The sequence below is a fragment of the Mobula hypostoma genome, chromosome 4, assembly GCF_963921235.1.
Source record: "Mobula hypostoma chromosome 4, sMobHyp1.1, whole genome shotgun sequence".
Lineage (NCBI taxonomy): Eukaryota > Metazoa > Chordata > Chondrichthyes > Myliobatiformes > Myliobatidae > Mobula > Mobula hypostoma.
In genome coordinates this window covers 95,823,677-95,847,469 of record NC_086100.1, presented here as the reverse complement: position 1 = coordinate 95,847,469, position 23,793 = coordinate 95,823,677, and the positions used below count along the sequence as shown (strand labels likewise).

Below are 23,793 nucleotides of genomic sequence, written 5' to 3'. Positions count from 1 at the left end.
TCTCCTCCCCCTCTCCCCCTCTCTCCTCTCCCTCTCTCCCTCTCTCCCTCTCTCCTCTCCTCCCCCTCTCTCCCTCTCTCCTCTCCTCCCCCTCTCTCCCTCTCTCCTCTCCTCCCCCTCTCTCCTCTCCTCTCCCTCTCCCCCTCTCTCCTCTCCTCCCCCTCTCTCCTCTCCTCCCCCTCTCTCCCTCTCTCCTCTCCTCCCCCTCTCCCCCTCTCTCCTCTCCTCCCCCTCTCTCCCTCTCTCCTCCCCTCTCTCGCGCTCTGCTCTCCTGCCCCTCTCTCCTCTCCTCCCCCTCTCTCCCTCTCTCCTCTCCTCCCCCTCTCTCCCTCTCTCCCTCTCTCCCCCTCTCTCCTCTCCTCCCCCTCTCTCCCTCTCCCCCTCTCCCCCTCTCTCCTCTCCTCCCCCTCTCCCCCTCTCTCCCTCTCTCCTCTCCTCCCCCTCTCCCCCTCTCTCCTCTCCTCCCCCTCTCCCCCTCTCTCCTCCCCCTCTCTCCCTCTCTCCTCCCCTCTCTCCCTCTCTCCTCTCCTCCCCCTCTCCCCCTCTCTCCTCCCTCCTCTCCCTCTCTCCCTCTCTCCCTCTCTCCCTCTCTCCTCTCCTCCCCCTCTCTCCTCTCCTCCCCCTCTCTCCCTCTCTCCTCTCCTCCCCCTCTCTCCCTCTCTCCCTCTCCTCCCCCTCTCTCCTCTCCTCTCCCTCTCCCCCTCTCTCCTCTCCTCCCCCTCTCTCCCTCTCTCCTCTCCTCCCCCTCTCTCCTCTCCTCCCCCTCTCCCTCTCCTCCCCCTCTCTCCTCTCCTCCCCCTCTCTCCTCCCCCTCTCTCCCTCTCCTCCCCCTCTCTCCTCTCCTCCCCCTCTCTCCCTCTCTCCTCTCCTCCCCCTCTCCCCCTCTCTCCTCTCCTCCCCCTCTCTCCTCTCCTCCCCCTCTCCCTCTCCTCCCCCTCTCTCCTCTCCTCCCCCTCTCCCCCTCTCTCCCTCTCCTCCCCCTCTCTCCCTCTCTCCTCTCCTCCCCCTCTCTCCCTCTCTCCTCTCCTCCCCCTCTCTCCTCTCCTCCCCCTCTCTCCTCTCTCTCCCTCTCTCCTCTCCTCCCCCTCTCTCCTCTCCTCCCCCTCTCTCCCTCTCTCCTCTCCTCCCCCTCTCTCCCTCTCTCCTCTCCTCCCCCTCTCTCCTCTCCTCCCCCTCTCCCCCTCTCTCCTCTCCTCCCCCTCTCTCCCTCTCTCCTCTCCTCCCCCTCTCTCCCTCTCTCCTCCCCCTCTCTCCCTCTCTCCTCTCCTCCCCCTCTCTCCCTCTCTCCTCCCCCTCTCTCCCTCTCTCCTCTCCTCCCCCTCTCTCCCTCTCTCCTCTCCTCCCCCTCTCTCCCTCTCTCCTCTCCTCCCCCTCTCTCCTCTCCTCCCCCTCTCTCCCTCTCTCCTCCCCCTCTCTCCCTCTCTCCTCTCCTCCCCCTCTCCCCCTCTCTCCTCTCCTCCCCCTCTCCTCTCCCTCTCTCCTCCCCCTCTCTCCCTCTCTCCTCTCCTCCCCCTCTCTCCCTCTCTCCTCTCCTCCCCCTCTCTCCCTCTCTCCTCCCCCTCTCCCTCTCTCCTCTCCTCCCCCTCTCTCCTCTCCTCCCCCTCTCTCCCTCTCTCCTCTCCTCCCCCTCTCTCCCTCTCTCCTCTCCTCCCCCTCTCTCCTCTCCTCCCCCTCTCCCCCTCTCTCCTCTCCTCTCCTCCCCCTCTCTCCTCTCCTCCCCCTCTCTCCCTCTCTCCTCTCTCTCCCCCTCTCTCCCTCTCTCCTCTCCTCCCCCTCTCTCCCTCTCTCCTCTCCTCCCCCTCTCTCCTCTCCTCCCCCTCTCCCCCTCTCTCCCTCTCTCCTCTCCTCCCCCTCTCCCCCTCTCTCCTCTCCTCCCCCTCTCCTCTCCCTCTCTCCTCCCCCTCTCTCCCTCTCTCCTCTCCTCCCCCTCTCTCCTCTCCTCCCCCTCTCTCCTCCCCCTCTCCCCCTCTCTCCCTCTCTCCTCTCCTCCCCCTCTCTCCCTCTCTCCTCTCCTCCCCCTCTCCCCCTCTCTCCTCTCCTCCCCCTCTCTCCCTCTCTCCTCTCCTCCCCCTCTCCCCCTCTCTCCTCTCCTCCCCCTCTCCTCTCCCTCTCTCCTCCCCCTCTCTCCCTCTCTCCTCTCCTCCCCCTCTCTCCCTCTCTCCTCTCCTCCCCCTCTCTCCTCCCCCTCTCTCCCTCTCTCCTCTCCTGCCCCTCTCTCCCTCTCTCCTCTCCTCCCCCTCTCCTCTCCCTCTCTCCTCCCCCTCTCTCCCTCTCTCCTCTCCTCCCCCTCTCTCCCTCTCTCCTCTCCTCCCCCTCTCCTCTCCCTCTCTCCTCCCCCTCTCCCCCTCTCCTCTCCTCCCCCTCTCTCCTCTCCTCCCCCTCTCTCCCTCTCTCCTCTCCTCCCCTCTCTCCCTCTCTCCCTCTCTCCTCCCCCTCTCTCCCTCTCTCCTCTCCTCCCCCTCTCTCCTCTCCTCCCCCTCTCCCCCTCTCTCCTCTCCTCCCCCTCTGTCTCTCTCTCCTCCCCCTCTCTCCCTCTCTCCTCTCCTCTCCCTCTCTCCTCCCCCTCTCTCCCTCTCTCCTCTCCTCCCCCTCTCTCCTCTCCTCCCCCTCTCTCCCTCTCTCCTCTCCTCCCCCTCTCCTCTCCCTCTCTCCTCCCCCTCTCTCCCTCTCTCCTCTCCTCCCCCTCTCCTCCCCCTCTCTCCCTCTCCTCCCCCTCTCTCCCTCTCTCCTCTCCTCCCCCTCTCTCCCTCTCTCCTCCCCCTCTCTCCCTCTCTCCTCCCCCTCTCCCCCTCTCTCCTCTCCTCCCCCTCTCTCCCTCTCTCCTCTCCTCCCCCTCTCTCCCTCTCTCCCTCTCTCCTCTCCTCCCCCTCTCTCCCTCTCTCCTCCCCCTCTCTCCCTCTCTCCTCCCCCTCTCCCCCTCTCTCCTCTCCTCCCCCTCTCTCCCTCTCTCCTCTCCTCCCCCTCTCTCCCTCTCTCCCTCTCTCCTCTCCTCCCCCTCTCTCCTCTCCTCCCCCTCTGTCTCTCTCTCCTCCCCCTCTCTCCCTCTCTCCCTCTCCTCCCCCTCTCCCTCTCTCCCTCTCTCCTCTCCTCCCCCTCTCTCCTCTCCTCCCCCTCTGTCTCTCTCTCCTCCCCCTCTCTCCCTCTCTCCCTCTCCTCCCCCTCTCCCCCTCTCCCTCTCTCCCTCTCTCCTCTCCTCCCCCTCTCTCCTCTCCTCCCCCTCTGTCTCTCTCTCCTCCCCCTCTCTCCCTCTCCCTCTCTCCCTCTCTCCTCTCCTCCCCCTCTCTCCTCTCTCCTCTCCTCCCCCTCTCTCCTCTCCTCCCCCTCTCTCCTCTCCTCCCCCTCTCTCCCTCTCTCCCTCTCCTCCCCCTCTCTCCTCTCCTCTCCCTCTCTCCCTCTCTCCTCTCCTCCCCCTCTCTCCTCTCCTCTCCCTCTCTCCTCTCCTCCCCCTCTCTCCCTCTCTCCTCTCCTCCCCCTCTCTCCTCTCCTCTCCCTCTCTCCCTCTCTCCTCTCCTCCCCCTCTCTCCTCTCCTCCCCCTCTCTCCTCTCCTCCCCCTCTCTCCCTCTCTCCTCTCCTCCCCCTCTCTCCTCTCCTCCCCCTCTCCCCCTCTCTCCTCTCCTCCCCCTCTCTCTCTCTCTCCTCTCCTCCCCCTCTCTCCCTCTCTCCCTCTCTCCCTCTCCTCCCCCTCTCTCCTCTCCTCCCCCTCTCTCCTCTCCTCTCCTCCCCCTCTCTCCTCTCCTCCCCCTCTCTCCTCTCCTCCCCCTCTCTCCCTCTCTCCTCTCCTCCCCCTCTGTCTCTCTCTCCTCCCCCTCTCTCCCTCTCCTCCCCCTCTCTCCTCTCCTCCCCCTCTCTCCCTCTCTCCTCTCCTCCCCCTCTGTCTCTCTCTCCTCCCCCTCTCTCCTCTCCTCCCCCTCTCTCCTCTCCTCCCCCTCTCTCCTCTCCTCTCCCTCTCTCCCTCTCCTCCCCCTCTCTCCCTCTCTCCTCTCCTCCCCCTCTCCCTCTCTCCCTCTCCTCCCCCTCTCTCCCTCTCTCCTCTCCTCTCCCTCTCTCCCTCTCTCCTCTCCTCCCCCTCTCTCCTCTCCTCCCCCTCTCTCCTCTCCTCCCCCTCTCTCCCTCTCTCCTCTCCTCTCCCTCTCTCCCTCTCTCCTCTCCTCCCCCTCTCTCCCTCTCTCCCTCTCCTCCCCCTCTCTCCCTCTCTCCTCTCCTCCCCCTCTCTCCTCTCGTCCCCCTCTCTCCTCTCCTCCCCCTCTCTCCCTCTCTCCTCTCCTCTCCCTCTCTCCCTCTCTCCTCTCCTCCCCCTCTCTCCCTCTCTCCCTCTCCTCTCCCTCTCTCCCTCTCTCCTCTCCTCCCCCTCTCTCCCTCTCTCCCTCTCCTCTCCCTCTCTCCCTCTCTCCTCTCCTCCCCCTCTCTCCCTCTCTCCTCTCCTCTCCCTCTCTCCTCTCCTCTCCTCCCCCTCTCTCCTCTCCTCTCCCTCTCTCCCTCTCTCCTCTCCTCCCCCTCTCTCCCTCTCTCCTCTCCTCCCCCTCTCTCCCTCTCTCCTCTCCTCTCCCTCTCTCCCTCTCTCCTCTCCTCTCCCTCTCTCCCTCTCTCCCTCTCCTCCCCCTCTCCCCCTCTCTCCTCTCCTCCCCCTCTCTCCCTCTCTCCCTCTCTCCCCCTCTCTCCTCTCCTCCCCCTCTCTCCCTCTCTCCTCTCCTCCCCCTCTCTCCCTCTCTCCTCTCCTCCCCCTCTCTCCCTCTCTCCCTCTCTCCTCTCCTCCCCCTCTCTCCCTCTCTCCCTCTCTCCTCTCCTCCCCCTCTCTCCCTCTCTCCCTCTCTCCTCCCCCTCTCTCCCTCTCTCCCTCTCTCCTCTCCTCCCCCTCTCTCCTCTCCTCCCCCTCTCTCCTCTCCTCCCCCTCTCTCCTCTCCTCCCCCTCTCTCCTCTCCTCCCCCTCTCTCCTCTCCTCCCCCTCTCTCCTCCCCCTCTCTCCTCCCCCTCTCCCCCTCTCTCCTCTCCTCCCCCTCTCTCCTCCCCCTCTCTCCTCCCCCTCTCTCCCTCTCTCCTCTCCTCCCCCTCTCTCCCTCTCTCCTCTCCTCCCCCTCTCTCCCTCTCTCCTCTCCTCCCCCTCTCTCCCTCTCTCCTCTCCTCCCCCTCTCTCCTCTCCTCTCCTCTCCTCCCCCTCTCTCCTCTCCTCCCCCTCTCTCCCTCTCTCCTCTCCTCCCCCTCTCTCCCTCTCTCCCTCTCTCCTCTCCTCCCCCTCTCTCCCTCTCTCCTCTCCTCCCCCTCTCTCCCTCTCTCCTCTCCTCCCCCTCTCCTCCCCCTCTCTCCCTCTCCTCCCCCTCTCTCCCTCTCTCCTCTCCTCCCCCTCTCCTCCCCCTCTCCCCCTCTCCTCCCCCTCTCTCCCTCTCTCCTCTCCTCCCCCTCTCTCCTCTCCTCCCCCTCTCTCCCTCTCCTCCCCCTCTCTCCCTCTCTCCTCTCCTCCCCCTCTCTCCCTCTCTCCCTCTCTCCCTCTCTCCTCTCCTCCCCCTCTCTCCCTCTCTCCTCTCCTCCCCCTCTCTCCCTCTCTCCCTCTCCCTCCCCTCTCTCCTCTCCTCCCCCTCTCTCCCTCTCTCCCTCTCCCTCCCCTCTCTCCTCTCCTCCCCCTCTCCCTCTCTCCTCTCCTCTCCTCTCCTCCCCCTCTCTCCTCTCCTCCCCCTCTCTCCCTCTCTCCTCTCCTCCCCCTCTCCTCCCCCTCTCTCCCTCTCTCCTCTCCTCCCCCTCTCTCCTCTCCTCCCCCTCTCTCCCTCTCCTCCCCCTCTCTCCCTCTCTCCTCTCCTCCCCCTCTCTCCTCTCCTCTCCTCCCCCTCTCTCCCTCTCTCCTCTCCTCCCCCTCTCTCCTCTCCTCCCCCTCTCTCCCTCTCTCCTCTCCTCCCCCTCTCTCCCTCTCTCCTCTCCTCCCCCTCTCTCCCTCTCTCCTCTCCCTCTCTCTCCTCTCCTCTCCTCCCCCTCTCTCCCTCTCTCCTCTCCTCCCCCTCTCTCCCTCTCCTCCCCCTCTCTCCCTCTCTCCTCTCCTCCCCCTCTCTCCCTCTCCTCCCCCTCTCTCCCTCTCTCCTCTCCTCCCCCTCTCTCCTCTCCTCCCCCTCTCTCCCTCTCTCCTCTCCTCCCCCTCTCTCTCTCTCTCCTCTCCTCCCCCTCTCTCCCTCTCTCCTCTCCTCCCCCTCTCTCTCTCTCTCCTCTCCTCTCCCTCTCTCCCTCTCTCCTCTCCTCCCGCTCTCTCCTCTCCTCTCCCTCTCTCCTCTCCTCCCCCTCTCTCTCTCTCTCCTCCCCCTCTCTCCCTCTCTCCCTCTCCTCCCCCTCTCCCCCTCTCCCTCTCTCACACTCGACCCACAGCCCCATATACACACTACATATGGGGGTGGGCTTCCTGTGCATAACTATCACTTTCCAGGCAGACAGAAGCAAATGTGAGAAATAAAATCTCGATGTTGGAAATCCAAAATAAAGGAAATGCTAGAAACACTCAGCAGGTCAAACAGCGTACGTGGAGAGAGAATTCTGCTGCAGGCAGAGTGCAGACAGGCCTTGGCACATGGACAGTTATTGAGGACAGGAATTCTCTATGGACTGACTGACTCTATGGACCATTGTATTTTGTGGCTGGCGATTGAGAAACAAAGTCTGCTTTTCCTGTTTCTGACAGGCATCCAAGACAAAGCAACCGATGAAGGTGACTGTGATGCTGATGAGCACATTGAGCTACTCCATCTGCATTGACTCTGCTACCACAGCCAATGAGTTGTGTAAGACCCTTGCTAGCAAAATCGGACTGACTGACTCCTTCGGCTTCTCCATCTACATCGCTATGTACCAGAAGGTGAGTTACTGGGCCACCTGCTCCTCTGAGACCAGTTGTGCACAGCAAGGTGTGTAAGGAGTTGTGGATGGCTTTGTTGGGGAGGCCACTGGAGGTTCAGAGGGGTGGGGAGGAAAGTGGAGTTGAAGTTAGGGGAGGACCCATGACACCACGAGACCTCTCTGAGGTTTGACTTCAGAGACCGATCTGATGCTATGACTTGATGTACACAGTTTGGAACTGACCATCATTGTGCCAGACTGAGTTTCAAAGTCAAAAGTCAAAGAAAATTTATCATCAAAGTGCGTGTATGTCACCATAAGCTACCTTGAGGTTCATCTTCCTGCAGGCATTCACTGGAAAATGAAGAAATACAATAGATTTTATGAAAACTACATGTTGTGCAAATAACTAAATGACACTGAGAACATGAAATCCTTGTCCTTGCTTTCCTGGAAATCCAGTCATTGGTGTCAGTGGATTTGTGATGGCTGGTGTGTTCTCAGTGGGCCGCTGGTTCTGTTTATGATGGGTCCTCTGATTCCACACCTGTACAACTTCATACAGATGTTTTTTAGATTGATCTTTGCCCTTAGTCACCCACTTGGAAAGGACAGAGCTGTTGGAGAAAGTGCAAAATAGAATGGCGTCAGAGGTGAGAATGCATTGTCTGTGCATTAGGGTTATTACGACCCAAACCCATGACGTCCACCACAGGTGGGCAAGACAGTAAGTGCATGTGAACGCTGTCCACCCTCCAAGCCGGTGTGGAAATATATTGCTATTTCTTCATTGTCACTCTGTCCAAATGCAGACATCCGGCCAACCTAGGCAGATAGGTGGCAGACAAGTACCAGCCAAGGCCAATACCTAACAAAGGATCCAGCTATCACCACTCCCACCCCGACATTCATTGGAATTACTATCACTGAATTCCCCTTCTGTCAATGCCCTGGGAGTTCCCACTGACCAGAAACAGATCTGGAGTGGCCATTGTGGCTACTAGAGCAGGTCGGAGGTTCGAAAACCTATGGTGAGTAACTCACCTCCTAGTTCTCCAAACCCTGCCCACCACCCGCAAGGCTCAAGTCAGGAGTGTGATGGAATACTGTCCACTTGCCTGGATGAATGCAGCTTCAATAACACCCAAGAAGCTAAACACCATACATGTAGAGCAGCCCACCTGATAGGAACCCCATACACCTCTATTCATTCATTCCACCATCATTTTTTTAAAACTAGAGGCCGAACAAATGCCGTCTCCTACTACCACAACTTTTGCAGTACAGTATCCCACCTTTGGGGACATCACAGGCATCAGCACACCGGAAGCGCAATGGGATAGCCTCATCCTGGGAGACCTGTCTTTCTGATCACGGTCTCTCCCATATGCCTGCACTACTGACACAGCAGCAGCAATTTGTACTACCTATGGGTTGTAGTGCAGCCCACCAAGACCCCATTGTTAGTACCTTCCAAACCCACAATCTCTACCAGCTAGAGGACACAGGTAGTGAAAACATAGGAATACTGCCACCTGGAAGTTAACCTGCAAGCGACATATCCTCTGGACTTGAAAATATATCGCGTTCCTTCACCATCACTGGGTCAAATCCTGGAACCATTTCCCTCACAGCATAGTGTGTATTTTTACACCCCAGGGACTGCAGCAGTTCAAGAAGGTTGCTCCCCCCCTTCTAGAGGCAAGTAGAGATGGGTAATTAAATGCTTGTCCTTATCAGCAAAGCCCAGGTCTTGTTCTGAAACATTAAACCCTTCACAAGACAGACTTTCCTGGATCTGAAATATTAACCTTTCCTCCCTCCACACATGCTGCCTGACCTGTTGAGTGTTTCCAGTATTTTCTGTTTTAATTAACCATGACATACTTTATAATGTGTAAAGTTAAAACCTGGAATGGTTAAATAGGTCCTTGTCCTTTTTTTTTGGCAAACAGCTCTTTCCCAATCCAGCTCATATTTAAGGCATGTTCTTCACATGCATGACTCTCCCAGGGTCATTCACACTCCTGGCTGGGACCCAAAAGATGAAAGTGATCAATGGACTGATCGTCGAGAGAGAGAGAGAGAATTCTATATGACCACATCACAACTTGGTAGGGTAACTACCAAGGCTAAGAGAGTTGTGAATCCAGCCCAGTCCATCATGCAAGCAAGGGTCCCTTCTATTGACTCCATCTACACCTCCTGCTGGCTTGGAAAAGCAGCCATCGTAATCAAGTACACCGCCTACCCGAGACATTCTCTCTTCTCTCCCTTCCCATTGAGCAGAAGATATAAAGGCTTGAAACTACCCACCACCAGACTCAGGCAACATACATCAAAGTTGCTGGTGAACGCAGCAGGCCAAGCAACATCTGTAGGAAGAGGTGCAGTCGATGTTTCAGGCCGAGACCCTTCGTCAGAACTAACTGAAGGAAGAGTGAGTAAGGGATTTGAAAGTTGGAGGGGGAGGGGGAGATGCAAAATGATAGGAGAAGACAGGAGGGGGAGGGGGAGGGATAGAGCCAAGAGCTGGACAGGTGATAGGCAAAAGGGGATACGAGAGGATCATGGGACAGGAGGTCCGGGAAGAAAGACAAGGGGGGGGTGACCCAGAGGATGGGCAAGAGGTATATTCAGAGGGACAGAGGGAGAAAAAGGAGAGTGAGAGAAAGAATGTGTGCATAAAAATGAGTAACAGATGGGGTACGAGGGGGAGGTGGGGCCTTAGCGGAAGTTAGAGAAGTCGATGTTCATGCCATCAGGTTGGAGGCTACCCAGACGGAATATAAGGTGTTGTTCCTCCAACCTGAGTGTGGCTTCATCTTTACAGTAGAGGAGGCCGTGGATAGACATGTCAGAATGGGAATGGGATGTGGAATTAAAATGTGTGGCCACTGGGAGATCCTGCTTTCTCTGGCGGACAGAGCGTAGATGTTCAGCAAAGCGGTCTCCCAGTCTGCGTCGGGTCTCACCAATATATAAAAGGCCACATCGGGAGCACCGGACGCAGTATATCACCCCAGTCGACTCACAGGTGAAGTGATGCCTCACCTGGAAGGACTGTTTGGGGCCCTGAATGGTGGTAAGGGAGGAAGTGTAAGGGCATGTGTAGCACTTGTTCCGCTTACACGGATAAGTGCCAGGAGGGAGATCAGTGGGGAGGGATGGGGGGGACGAATGGACAAGGGAGTTGTGTAGGGAGTGATCCCTGCGGAATGCAGGGGGGGGGAGGGAAAGATGTGCTTAGTGGTGGGATCCCGTTGGAGGTGGCGGAAGTTACGGAGAATAATATGTTGGACCTGGAGGCTGGTGGGGTGGTAGGTGAGGACCAGGGGAACCCTATTCCTAGTGGGGTGGTGGGAGGATGGAGTGAGAGCAGATGTACGTGAAATGGGGGAGATGCGTTTAAGAGCAGAGTTGATAGTGGAGGAAGGGAAGCCCCTTTCTTTAAAAAATGAAGACATCTCCCTCGTCCTAGAATGAAAAGCCTCATCCTGAGAGCAGATGCGGCGGAGACGGAGGAATTGCGAGACAGGGACTGCTTCTACCTCACTTCCCAAACTCTTAAACAGACTTCTAATGCACGAAAAGATGATCTTTTGATTTCGCAGTCTATGAGGCTCTTTCACCTCATTTATCCACACTCAGTGACCCCTTCATTAGGTACGCCTGCTAATTAATGCAAATATCTAATCAGCCAATCATGTGGCAGCAACTCAATGCATAAAAGCATGCAGACATGGTCAAGAGGTTCAGTTGTTGTTCAGACTAAACATCAGAATGGGGAAGAAATGCGATATAAGTGACTTTGACTGTAAAATGATTGTGGTACCAGACAGGGTAGTTTATGTATCTCAGAAACTACTGAGCTCCTGGGATTTTGATGCACAACAGTTTCTAGAGTTTACAGTGAATGGTGCAAACAGAAAAAAACGGCCAATGAGTCCAGAAAGTCCTGTCGAAGGGTCTCGGCCCGAAACGTCGACTGTACCTCTTCCTACAGATGCTGCCTGGCCTGCTGTGTTCACCAGCAACTTTAATGTGTGCTGCTTGAAAGTCCAATGAGCGGCAGTTCTGTGGGCAAAAATGTCTTGTTAATTGGAGGGGCCAACGAGGAATGGCCAGACTGGTTTAAGCTGACAGGAAGGTGACAGTAACTCGAATAACCATACATTATAACAGTGGTGTGCTGAAGAGTGTCTCTAAAAGCACATCATGAAGTGGATGGGCTACAGCAGCAGAAGATCATGAACATACACTTAGTGGCCAATTTATTAGGTACAAGAGGTACTGAGTAAAGTGTCCACTGACTGTATCTGTATCTGTAACTCTATATTCTGCATTCTATTTTCTTTTAACTAAATTGGTAAGTGGGTTTATTGTTGTCACATGTACCAAGGTAGAGTGAAAAAACTTTGTTTTATGCCATCCATACAGGTCATTTCATCCCATCAGTGGTTGAGGTAGTACAAGGGAAAACAATAACAGAATGCAGAATAGTGTTACAGCTACAGAGAAAGTTTAGTGCAGGTGGACAGTAAGGTGCAAGGCCATAATGGGTTAGATTGTGAGGTTTCATACTGAGGGCCCATTTCGTAGTCATAGCAATGTGGTAGAAGCTGCCTTTGAGCCTGCAGGTGTGTATTTCAGGCTTTTGTATCTTATGCCTGATGGGAAGGGCAGAAGAGAGAATATCGAGTTTGGGTGGGTGCCTTTGATTATGTTGGCTACTTTAACGTCAGTGAGTCGTGTACAGAGAATCCACTGAGGGAAGACTGGTTTCTGTAATGTGCAGAGCTTTAGCCTCCTGAGGAAATAGAGGTGCTTTCTCGAACATGCCATCCATGTAGTTGGACCAAGACAAGCTATTGGTAATGTTCACTTCTTGGAACTTGAAGCGCTGAACCCTCTCGAGGATTAATGTCAATAGGAACATGTGCAGCACCCCCATTTTTTTTGCAGTCAATAACTACCTCAATGCACTATGTATGGAATGGTCTATGTGAATGGCAAGCAAAGATTTTTATTGTGCTTTAGTACATGTGACAATGATAAGCCAATTACTAACCCATACAACCTTTCAGACTTTCAGATGAGGAATTAAGTACAAGGCCTGGTTGTATCTCCAGTGGGAGTAAGAGGTCCCATGGCAGAAGAGGTGACCCTGAGTTTTGACCGGCAATATCCCTCAAACCCATGATCATTATCATTATAACCCATTACTTTGCTCAAACAGACAGTCCGTTTTCAATCAGCAGCTTTGAGAGTATTTCATTGGGAATTTGCAATTGCCGTATGTGATAGAAAATGTTTTAGAAAATGAGGCATTTCCAAACAGTTACTGTTGCCCGTTGTTCCTCTATTCAGCTCCTTTCTCCTCCCACATTCACCACATTATGACATCTGCACATTAGAGTCGCTCCCCTCCAAGCTCCAAAAAACAAGATCGATCCCAGCCTCTGCTGCTGTCTGTTTGGAGTTTGCATGTTCTCCTGGTGACCACATGGGTTCCCCCAACTTCTTCAGTTTCCTACCCACCCCCAGTTTGTAGGTCGATTGCCCTGCGTGTGTAGCTGAGTGGTTGAACCCGGGGGTGGGGTGCGGGTTGGGGAGTTGATTGGAACGTAGAGAATCAATTGGGATTAGTGTAAATGAGCGATTGATGTTCGGCATGGACATGATGGGCCAAAGTGCCTGTTGCCATTCTGAGTGGCTTCATGGTTTCAACTCATTCACCCCTCGGACACCTCCTCTTGCTGCTGGTCTTTAGTCTGAACTATTGCCCGTAGGTGTGTCCGGTGTTCACTGCCAGTCCTGGTGTTTGGGCTGGATTAGTCCAGTTTGCTTGGGCTGATGGTTTCAGTGAGTGGGACAAGACAGAACTGCAGCCACAAGAAAATGCAGGTGATGGAACCTGGAGCAATACACAAAATACTGGAGTAACTCATCAGGTTAGGCGGCGTGTGTAGAGGGAGGCTTACATTCGATACTTTGAGTCAGGACCGTTCGTCTGGACTGGGAGAAGAGGGAGGATAGCCAATGTGGAAGGGAGAGATGGGGCAAGGGCTGGCAGGTGCCAGGTGGAGTTCAGTCCATTCAGTTCTGAAAAAGGGTCTCAACCCAAATCATCAGATGTCCATTCCTCCTGACAGACCCGCCGAGTTCTTCCAGCGTTTTGAATGCTGATGGGGGTGGAGTGGTTATCCTCTGACCTGCCTCTCTCTTTCCCCCCCCCCCCACACCCTACTGCTAGGTCTCGTCTCTCGGGAGTGGTTCCGATCACATTATGGATGCCATATCGCAGTGTGAGCAGTACGTGAAAAGGCAAGGTGGGCAGGAGCGCCACGCAGCCTGGCGCCTGCTCTTCCGCAAGGAGATCTTCACGCCCTGGCACAACTGCAACGAGGACCCAGTCAGCACAGACCTCATCTACCAGCAGATCCTTCGCGGCATTCGGTTTGGAGAATATCTATTTGAAAAGGTAGGGAATCATGATAATTATGTACTATGTAATTAGCATCTCATTATCAGCAGTGTCTTCTAAACATGTTACAAAAACCGGCAGCTGGTTGGAATGTGGAAGGTGCTGTGTGAGCACGTGGGTGGAGGCAGAGATTGTCACAACATTTAAGTGTCTGGTCCTGCACTTGAGTTACCAAGGCAGAGAAAAACATGGTCTGTGTGCTGGTACATGCGATTAGTTTAGAGGGGTTCTCATTGCTCAGCTGTGCTTTACCACCATTTGACTCCAAGGCTAAAACTTATCTTCTGCTTCCCCAAAGTTCTTACTGAACCTCAGTCACAGAGTCAAGAGGTGCAGCATGGTGTAGGCCCTTTGGCCCATCTAGTCTTTGCTGACTATAAAACACCCATCTTCAGCAATCCCTCATTTTATTCTCCCCACATTCCCAACAATTCCCACCACTTTCCTATGTATGCAGGGTAATTAGGCTATGTCCACACTATGCCGGATAATTTTGAAAATGCCGGTTTCGAGTAAAAACGACAGGCGTCCACACTAAGCGTTTTTCAAAATATCTCCGTCCACATTAGACGGATATTTGGGTGAATCTCCTCTTACTGGGCATGCGCAGGACACACAGAAAACAAGCGAAGAGGAAACGGTATACTTAGTGGGCATTTGTCTAGTTACAGAGTAGAAAAACTTTAAAGGAATTGCTCTTGGCTCTCGCGCAGGAGGACTTAAAACTTAAAAAAAACAAATACTGGAGCGTATGGAGGCAACCGACAGGGAGTTCACGGACAGTACGACCCAGCTGACGACGAACATTGAAAAACTGACTACCTCTGTTGCATTAATAAAGCACCTTGTTAAATGCATAAAACGTCTGCATCAGCGTAATCTTGTATTTCCATACAATGTTACATTAGGCTGTTACACATCTATTGTCAGAGAAGTACTTGCATAAATAGGTAAACTACCTTCATACAAGCAAGGACAGAAAACAGGGCGAAGGTAGTATACGTATTTATTCAGTAAGCTTTGGGTCAAAGTACTTGATGAGTACATTTCTAACCCTTCTGGCTTCAGTCTCGTCTGTCTGTTCTGAAATTGTTAGGTGGTGGCGTTCAAGAAAACAACGAACATCTGTTCTGGCACGTCATGACAGTGTTTTTAAATAGTCAAAAAAGCTCACTTTACAATTTAACTCTCACGCCGTTCACACTGACTGCGCGTTATAACAGCTTGCGCAGTACCAAGCAGAAGCAGAAAAAGTATTGTTGTTGTGGTGTTGTCATGACAGCGTTTTAAAATCTCTCCGTTTACCCCATATACACTATGCCGGATATTAAGCGTTTTCAGATTTATTCGCTCTGGAGAGTGTTTTCGAAAATCTCCATTTTCGGGGGCTGAAAACGCCGGCTCAGTGTGGACGGGAGGGCAAAAGGAAGAGAAAAAGCTTTGTTTTCAAAATTATCCGGCGTAGTGTGGACGTACCCTTAGTATCCAATTAACCAGCCAGTAAACCGCCAGTTGTTTCATTGATTTGAGTGAAACACAACCGCTCGACACTGGAAACATACCGTCAGCAGGCAGGATTCTACGTGATATGGTGGCTGCCAGTAAGCAATGTTAAGTTTTACAATCAAGTGATTCAAGAGCATTCTTTGCATAAAGCAAAGTATTTTATTACCACTTACTTCATTGTTTAATTTAGGTTTTGGCTGTTGAATGAAACACAAGCTCTGCATTAGAAACATTCAATTTGCCTGCTTAAAACATGTAAGCTTCTTTGCACAACTTTGGTATGTGGGAGGAAACTAGAGTGCCCGGTTGTGTGTGGTTATAGAGTAGTATGGCACAAAAACAGGCCCTTTGGCCCATCTAGTCCATGCCAACACCATCTAAACTGCCTACTCCCATCGACCTGCACCGGGACCATAGCCCTCCATACCCCCACCATCTAACTACCTATCCAAACTTCTCGTAAACGTTGAAATTGAGCTCACATGCACCACCTGTGCTGGCAGCTCCTTCCACACTCTCACAACCCACTGAGTGAAAAAGTTTCCCCTCATGTTCCCCTTAAACTTCTCACCTTTCACCCTTATCCCATGGCCTCTGGTTGTAGGCTTACCCAACCTCGGTGGAAAGCGCCTGCTTGCATTTACCCTTACCCTGGCCCAAGTGCATACTCTTCACTTACCAGCCCATGTCAAGGTATCGCCCTGCATCTCAGTCGAACCTCACTCAGAAAGGCCGGCTGCTTCTGTCCGCGGTTAAGGCTGGGTCAAGGGTCACAGGAAGCCAAGCAGAACGATGTATTAGAACACTAGTTAGTATTTACTCCTTCCTTCTATGGCAGACTACTTAGTGTGATCAGCTGGGAGAGCGTGTGAGCAGTGGTATCTGATTATCTGGGTGGGGCTCTGCGGCTTACCAGGAGGTGATCGGGCTGGTTAACTGGTGTCGTTACAAACGCGCAGGAGGAAGAGCTGGTGGAGATCGCTGCCAAACATTACTACACAAGGTTTGGAGTGGGTGCTGAGGCTGAGGAGGGGCTGGAGGTTGTCCGAACTTGTATCTCCACCAAACTCTTACAGAACAGATCCCCAGAGGAATGGAGTCAACAGATCACGGAATCAGTGAAGGTGAGTAAGGAACTTTATTCTCCAGAGAGGTTTATTCCTGGGAGTAACTGGGAGAAATGAAAGCTGGTTGCTTGACAACCATGCAACAATTGGAACAGGACACAGCTCTCCAGTGCTGTCAGTTCCTCAGGCTCTATCTGCAGGAATGTTCCAGTATCTCCCAGAAATGCCAAGCAAACTGAGTTTGGGTAATTCAGGAACCATTCCTATTGATTGGAATGGGTGGGTCAAGGGTCATGGGAATCTGCCAGCCAATGGGCAGAGGTGGGGTAAGTTCACCTTCACAAAGGCACTGCCTTTCACACCCAGATCACAATAGAGTTGGTGAACACCCCAGCAGCTCACTGCTGCTGCACTGTGTCTGGTGCACACCTGCTGCAGTGTTGCAGCCTCGCTACTAGTCCGCCTGCAGGGGAAGGTGTCAGAGCGGATGGGGTTGTGCCCGTAGACAGATGTAAGGTACCTGCTCACATGTCTGACAGATGGGTCAGCTGCCCACTGTATAGGCTATAACTCCTGGGTGGTTCCGGTGCAGTGGAGTGATATCGGCAACTGCTCCCTGTGGCTCTTTAACGCACAGTGACTGTAGGCTACAGGACCGCATATTATGGGAACCACGTGTTATGGAGGCTGGGAAATACCTCCTTAGTGAGAGAGATCAGAGGAGAATGGACAGCCTGGGGAGTGGTGTGCTGAAGAGCACCTCCGAACATAAAACACATAAAACCTTGACGTGGAACAGAATATCATGAGCATATACTCAGTGGGCACTTCATTTGGCCTGGCGCATGCACATATTCAGCAGATGGGAGGGACAGGAGTGCAACTCCACTCCCTCCCTCACCTACTGTGTCCTTTGCCACCATCAGCATACTTGTACACACACGTGTACAGGCTCTCACAGAATTAAACGCACACACACAGCAATGCAGACTCATACGCCATGGACACTTTACTAGGTACACCTACTCGTTAATGCAAATATCTAATCAGCCAATCATGTGGCAGCAACTCAATACATAAAAGCATGCAGACGTGGTCAAAAGGTTCAATTGTTGCTCAGGCCAAACATCAGAATGGAAAAGAGCAACGCGCACAAAATGCTGGAGGAACTCAGCAGGCCAAGCAGCATCTATGGAAATGAATAAACAGTCAATGTTTCAGACCAAGATCCTTCATTAGAATTGGAAAGGAAAGGAAAAGACACCAGAATAAAAAGGTCGGGGGTTGTATGTGATCTAAGCGGCTTTGACCATAGGATAATTGCGGGTGCACAATTATTGGTGGGGGTGATTTGAGTATCTCGGAAACGGCTGATTTTTCTGGGATTTTCATGCACAACAGTCTCTAGAGTTTACAAAAAGTGGAGTGAAAAACAAAAATCATCCAGTGCGTGGCAGTTCTGTAGGCAAAAATGCTTTATTGATGGGAGAGGTCAGAGGAGAATGGCTGGGCTGGTTCAAGCAGATTGCAAGGTGACAGGAACTCAAGTACCAACTATTTCAACAATGGTGTGCAGAAGGGCATGTCTGAACACACAACACATCAAACTTTGAACTGGATGGGCTACAGTAGCAGAAGATTATGAACATACGTTAGTGGCCATTTTATTAGGTACAGGAGGTACACACACAAACATAGGAGAAGTATTTGGCCATTCAGCCCATTGAGTCTGTTCTGCCATTCCATTATGGCTGATTTATTATCCCTCTGAACCCCATTCTCTACCTGCTCCCCATAATCTTTGACTCCCTGATTAATGAACCTCTGCCTTAAATAGACACAATGATTTTTCCTTCACAACTATCTGTGGCACTGAATTCCACAGATTTGCCAGCCCTCTGGCTAAAGAAACTTTCTTCATCTCTTTTCTAAATGGACATCCCTCAATTCTGAGGATGTGCCTCTGGTCCTAGACTCCTCCACTATAGGAAACACTCTTCTACATCCACTTTATTCAGACCTTTCAATATTCGACAGGTTGCAATGAGATCCCCCCTCATCTTTTAAACTCCAGTGAGTACTGGCCCAGAGCCATCAAACACTCCTCATATGTTAATACTTTCATACCTGGGATCATTCTTAGGAATATCCTCTGGACCCTCTCCAATGTCAGCACATCTTTTCATAGATAAGTGGCCCAAAACTGCTCTCAGTACTCCCAAGTGCGGTCTGACCAATGCCCTATAAAGCTTCCGCATTACATCCTTGCTCTTATATTCTAGTCCTCTTGAAATGAATGCTGACCTCGCATTTGCCTTCCTCACCACCGACTCAAGCTGCAAATTAACCTTTAGTGAATCCTGCACGACAACTCCCAAGTCTTCCTGAACCTCTGATTTTTTTTCTCCCCATTTAGAAAATAGTCTATGCCTTTTTTCCTTCTTCCAAAGTGCATGACCATCCACTTCCCTACAATAAATTCCATCTCCCACTTCTTTGCCCATTCCCCCAATCTGTTTGTTATCTGCATACACCCTACTTCCTCAATGCCTCCTACCCCACCACCTGTCTTTATATCATCTGCAGACTTGGCCACAAAGCCATCAATTCCTTCATCCAAGCCATCGACATATCACGCAAAAGTGATATATAGCAGGTATCATAGGTACAGGTGAAAGAGCGATGGACACATGTTGATAAATTCTCACAGATATGTATGCACACGCATGAACACACAGACACAGGCAAATGGATGCCCATCCATGGATACATATGATTATGTATTACATTTATATATACTGATACATGCACCAACACACACACATCAGCACACACACATATAGACAGATCCACACACTCACAGATACACATATGTACAGTACACTGATGCAAAAGGATAACGCACAAATATGCATACATAGATATACTCACAGGTACAGGGACACCTTAGCATGCATGGATACACAAAAATATAGACAACCAGATCACCACAGATACAGAGCCAGATACATACAGGTCCACACACAGGGCATGATCACATACACACACACTCTCAGGCACATCAACACGCATATATACTCCCCTGAGGCTCAGTCTATGAGGGACTCATCGGTTTACTGGACCCAAATGGTTTCAATGGCTGCATACATTCTGGCTGACTGCAAAGTCACTTCTCAACAGACAGTATCCTGTTAGAGGTTTATGTTCAACATTGCAATTAATTATCTGTCTCTACGTGTGTGTGATTCATCACTGATCTCTCGACTATTTGTGACAGAGGTTGTTCAGCACCGAGAAACCGGACCCTTTCTCTCTCAAGGCCCAGCTGGTAGACCTTGTCCGCATGAAGTGGCCCTTGCTGTTCTCCAGGTTTTTTGAAGCTGCAAAGTTTTCAGGTACTGGGTGTGGGAATGGCTATGAATGTGAAGATGTGTGTAACACTCTATTTATGCAAGTGCATATGTCTCTGTGCGCGTGTGTACACGCCTGCAGTACAGCGCGCTGACAGTGCCAGAGACCCAGGTTCAATCCTGAGCTTAGCTGCTCTCTGTGTGGGTTTTGCACTTTCTCCCCGTGACTACGTCCGTTTTCCCTGGATGTTCCAGTTTCCTCCCACATCCCAGGGACGTGTGGGTTCATAGGTTAAATTGCCCTGAGTGTGTAGGCGAGTGGTGGAATCGGGGGGATTTGATGGGAATGGGGGGGGGCGAATGAAATACGACGGGTGTAAACTGATGCTGGATGGTCAGCATGGTGCAGATGGCTGAAGTATGTTTGCTGTGTGGTGTGACTCGCTGGCTAACCTGTGTGAGTCCGTGGTTTAGATGGGACAGCAGCCATGAGCCATGTTTCTGCTGTCCCTGCAGGACAGACCTGGGCAATCCCTGGTCACCCACACCCAAGTGACATGCTGGGGGGAGGAACAAAGGGTTGTGTCACCAAGCTGCCCCTGCTCTTGGTACGTAGAGTCAATGACACGGGGAGGAGGGAAGGAACTGCAGACCAACAGGACCGTGGTGGATGTCCTTAGCCTTTGGCAGGGACCGTGGGCAGGTAGGCTGGGCTGTCGCTTCACTCACGTGCCATTCACTTCCAGGGCCCACCCACGTCCCAAACAAGCTGGTGGTTGCTGTCAACTGGCTTGGCCTCAGCCTTGTGGACAAGACTGAGAGAGTCCTGTGGAAACGTTCCTTCCCGGAGATCACCGGAGTGAATACAAACAGGTCAGAGCTCCAGAAAATGGGCTTCCCTTGCAGTATATTCTCCCTCACTCCTGCAACTCCCTCCATTTGGAATGCTCCTCACCCTCCTCTTCTGTCCTCCCACATCAGCTACATCTGCCACTGGTGTTGGCTGAGGCTTTAAAACCCTATCTGTTACTTCTTTCTTCTTCTCTACAGCTCAGTGCTCTGGGATCTGGATTGGTGTTTGGGCTGAAGTCAGACCAAGGACAGGGATCGGGCTGTTGGGCAGAGTTCACAGAAGTGTAAAGGTCATGAGAGGGTGGAGGTTGCATGAGGTTGAAGGTCACTACAGTAAGAGGTTGAGCTGAGGGTGGAGATCATGTTGAGGTTGGGGAGGTCACACTATGAAGGAGGAAGGAGGGGAGGATTGAAGCATATCAACTTTTTGGCAGCCATTTCAGTGAGCTGATGTAAGTGCAGCCACCAGCTGGCAAGGGTCAGTGTGGAGGGAGGTGGTTGTGGTAACAGGATGGAACAATTCTTGTGGTCACAGGAGTATTGTATAAGCCCGGGGCAGTCAGCTGAAGCCGATTGGTGAGGAGCTGGGTTGGAAATGGAACAATGGGCAAAAATGTTGGGCTTCCTGGACAAGACCCGGTGTGAGCTGAGATCTCCACTTACTTTGATGTGGCTGGTGTCTGTCAACTCTGCCAATAAGTATTTGGCTTGCAGTGTTTTGTAACCTCCAACACATGGCTGTTCCACACAGAGCTTCGAAGCTGTTTGGGCAAAGTGTGACTGTGAGCACCCTGCAGGGTGAGGAGTGTACCCTCACATCTGGGCACGCTGCCGACATCGCTGATTTGCTCATGATGTTTCTCAACGGTCTGAAGGTGAGGTCGGAGTATGCGGTGGCACTGCTCAACAGTCCCAAACAAGGTACGGTAAGCATTTACACCAATTCCCTGGCGCCATTCAAAAGCACCTGACAACTTTGTCTACAGACCAAGCCTTTTCCCTGATTGTGCAGAGTAAAGAAGCAAGAGTTATCCAATAGCTAAAATCTGCTGGGCTAATTCATTGTTACTTCTTCCAAATGTTTGATGAAGTTGGTTAAATATTAACTTCTCTCAATAAATCCTCGCTGACTTTCTCTGATCAACCTATCCTTTCCAAATATTGATTTCCGCTAATCCATAGAACTTTAGTTGTCCAATAAGTTACCTCTCACCAGTACAGCAGTTTTTCAGCCTCACACCTGAGCAAAGGGTGTTGAAGGAATGAAGTTTATTTCCTACTTCTTTTATAAGTGTTGGATTAATTGTGCGTGGGACTAGTGATTTTGCTATTGTTAGTAGTCATTTCAGTTTAGAATGATAAGAGTCATGGAGTGCCTCAGCACAGACACAGGCCCTTTGGCCTCTCTAGTCCATGCTGAACTAGTCCCATTGACCCAAATCTGGGCAATAGTCCTCCATACCCCTTCTATCCATGTACTTATCCAAACTTCTCTTAAATGTTGCCATCAAACCCATATTCACTGGCCACTTGTTCCACACTTTCATCACCATTGGCGTGAAGATCCCCCTCAGATACCTTTTAAATATTTCACCTTTCACCCTTAACCTATGACCTCTAGTTCTAGCCTCACCCAACTTCAATGGAAGAAGTCTGCTTGCATTTACCTTATCTTACTCTTCGTAATTTTGTATACCTCTCTTGAATATTCTCTCATTCTCCATGCTCGATGAAATTAAATCCTAACTTTATAAATTATATAAATTAACATCTTTGTAAATTTTCTCTGTACTCTTTCAATGCTTTTGATATCTTTCCTACAGGCAGGTGACTAGAACTGCCACAATACTCAAATTAGGCCTTGCCAAATTCTTTCATATCTTCAACATAACATCCCAACTCCTGTACTCAATACTCTGATTTATGAAGGCCAGTGTGCCAAAAACTCTCTTAATGACCTTATCTACCCTTGATGCCACTTTCAAGGAATTAAGATCTGTATTCCCAGATCCCCTTTGTTGTGCTGCATATCTCAGTTCACTATGATTCACTGTATAACACCTCCTCTCCTTCATATCCTTCCTTTTCAATGCCTATATCACTTCCTTCCTCCATTAAACCACATCTTCTTTCCGCACACAGAGGTTACAATGCTCTTTCTCATTACAGGGGGTTTACCCACTAATTTTCTTCAGGAACATCCCTTGCCCCCACCCCTACCCCCATAACCGCCAACTTCACTTTTATTTCCTCCAGGCTTTCTGCATTGTTTGTTTCAGAGTCAAGGAAAAGGCTCTTCAGCCTATATTCATGCCAATAATCAAGAAACAATTTATACTAATCTGTCATCTCCACATATCATTACCCTCCCCTTATTGCTGCTCAGTATGTACTTTCGGAATCTACATTACTGAGTGAAGTTAAGAAATGTATCCAACTTTAAATAAAGTTTGAGGTTATCAATTGATACGAAACCAGTTGTAAATTTTAAATGCCCTTGATAATATTTTATTAACCAAAGGTGAAAGGATTTACAAGGCAAAGGCCATTTGAGGTCACAGCTCAGCCATGAACTCAGCAAATAGTGGACATTTCATGTTCGGATTTCATTAAGAAACTGATTGATCTTATGTTCCTAAGACCGAGGCAGATGAATTTGTGGTGGGTGAATGGAGGAACAAAAGGAAGGGTCTGCTTCAGGCTGGAAGATGATGGAGATTAAATACCAAAGGATACTTCAAGAGGACTTAACTGCAAAGCTCCTTCAAACATCCTGAGATTATGTAAAACACTATATTAATAAAAGTCTTCCTTCTGAGGTCTAAACACTGAAATATCTATCAGATTTGTTCCTTCATCTGTTCATCAACAATACTGTTTTCTACCAGATTTCTATAGTATCAGACCCCACAATCTAACTGTTCTGCTACAGAGGGTGTCCTTATAGGTTAACTGTAACTCTATTCTGTTGGGCCCTACAGTTTATGTGTCTTTTGTGTCTGATCCTACAGTCTAATGATCATCTGTTGTGCCTGACCCTACAGTCTAACTGTACTTCCATTGTGTCTGACCCTACAGTCCAGTTGTATCTCCATTGTGTCTGACCTTACAGTCTGGTTGTTTCTTCATTGTGCCCGATCCAACAGCCTGGTTGTATCGCCATTGTTCTGACCCTACAGTCTGATTGTATTGCCGTTGTGTCTGACCCTACAGTCTAGTTGTATTTCCATTGTGTCTGATCCTACAGTCTGATTGTATTGCCATTGTGTCTGATCCTACAGTCTAATTCTATCTCGATTGCGTCTGACCCTACAGTCTAGTCGTACCTCTATGATGTCTTGTCCTGTAATTTAACTGTATCTCTCTGTCGACCCTATTGTCTTATGGTGTTTCTGTAGTGTCTGACTCTACAGTTTAATTGTACTCTGTGGTGTTTGTCTTTAGAATAAAACCCTTTACGTTCTTCAGTGCAAAGTTTAATTTTCTGTCACATTTTTCTTTTCCAGATGACCCCATCTTCCTAAAATTTGAAAAGGGAGATTTGATCAAGCTGTTGAAAACTGAGGAGAATACTCAGATTCAAGATCACAGCTGGGTTCAGGGGTTGAATGAGCGTACGAGACAGAGGGGAAGTATTTTCCTGGCGTCTGTCTACATCATTCCTATCCTCGAGAAACCTTCAACAGATGTGCTGGTATGTTGGCTCATTAGTATTTGTATAGA

At 51.3% G+C, this 23,793-nt stretch overlaps 1 protein-coding gene across 3 annotated transcripts in view; it reads left to right on the top strand.

The window, feature by feature from the left end:
• Positions 1-23,793, top strand: part of LOC134345477 (unconventional myosin-VIIa-like) — a 218,210-nt gene that overhangs the window by 129,705 nt on the left and 64,712 nt on the right. For all 3 annotated transcript variants that reach the window (XM_063046193.1, XM_063046192.1, XM_063046195.1), the window contains exons 29-35: positions 6,654-6,827; positions 13,065-13,292; positions 15,761-15,925; positions 19,146-19,263; positions 19,965-20,091; positions 20,822-20,991; positions 23,577-23,764. In XM_063046193.1, the coding sequence (XP_062902263.1) occupies positions 6,654-6,827; positions 13,065-13,292; positions 15,761-15,925; positions 19,146-19,263; positions 19,965-20,091; positions 20,822-20,991; positions 23,577-23,764 (1,170 nt within the window). The remainder of the gene's footprint in view (positions 1-6,653; positions 6,828-13,064; positions 13,293-15,760; positions 15,926-19,145; positions 19,264-19,964; positions 20,092-20,821; positions 20,992-23,576; positions 23,765-23,793) is intronic.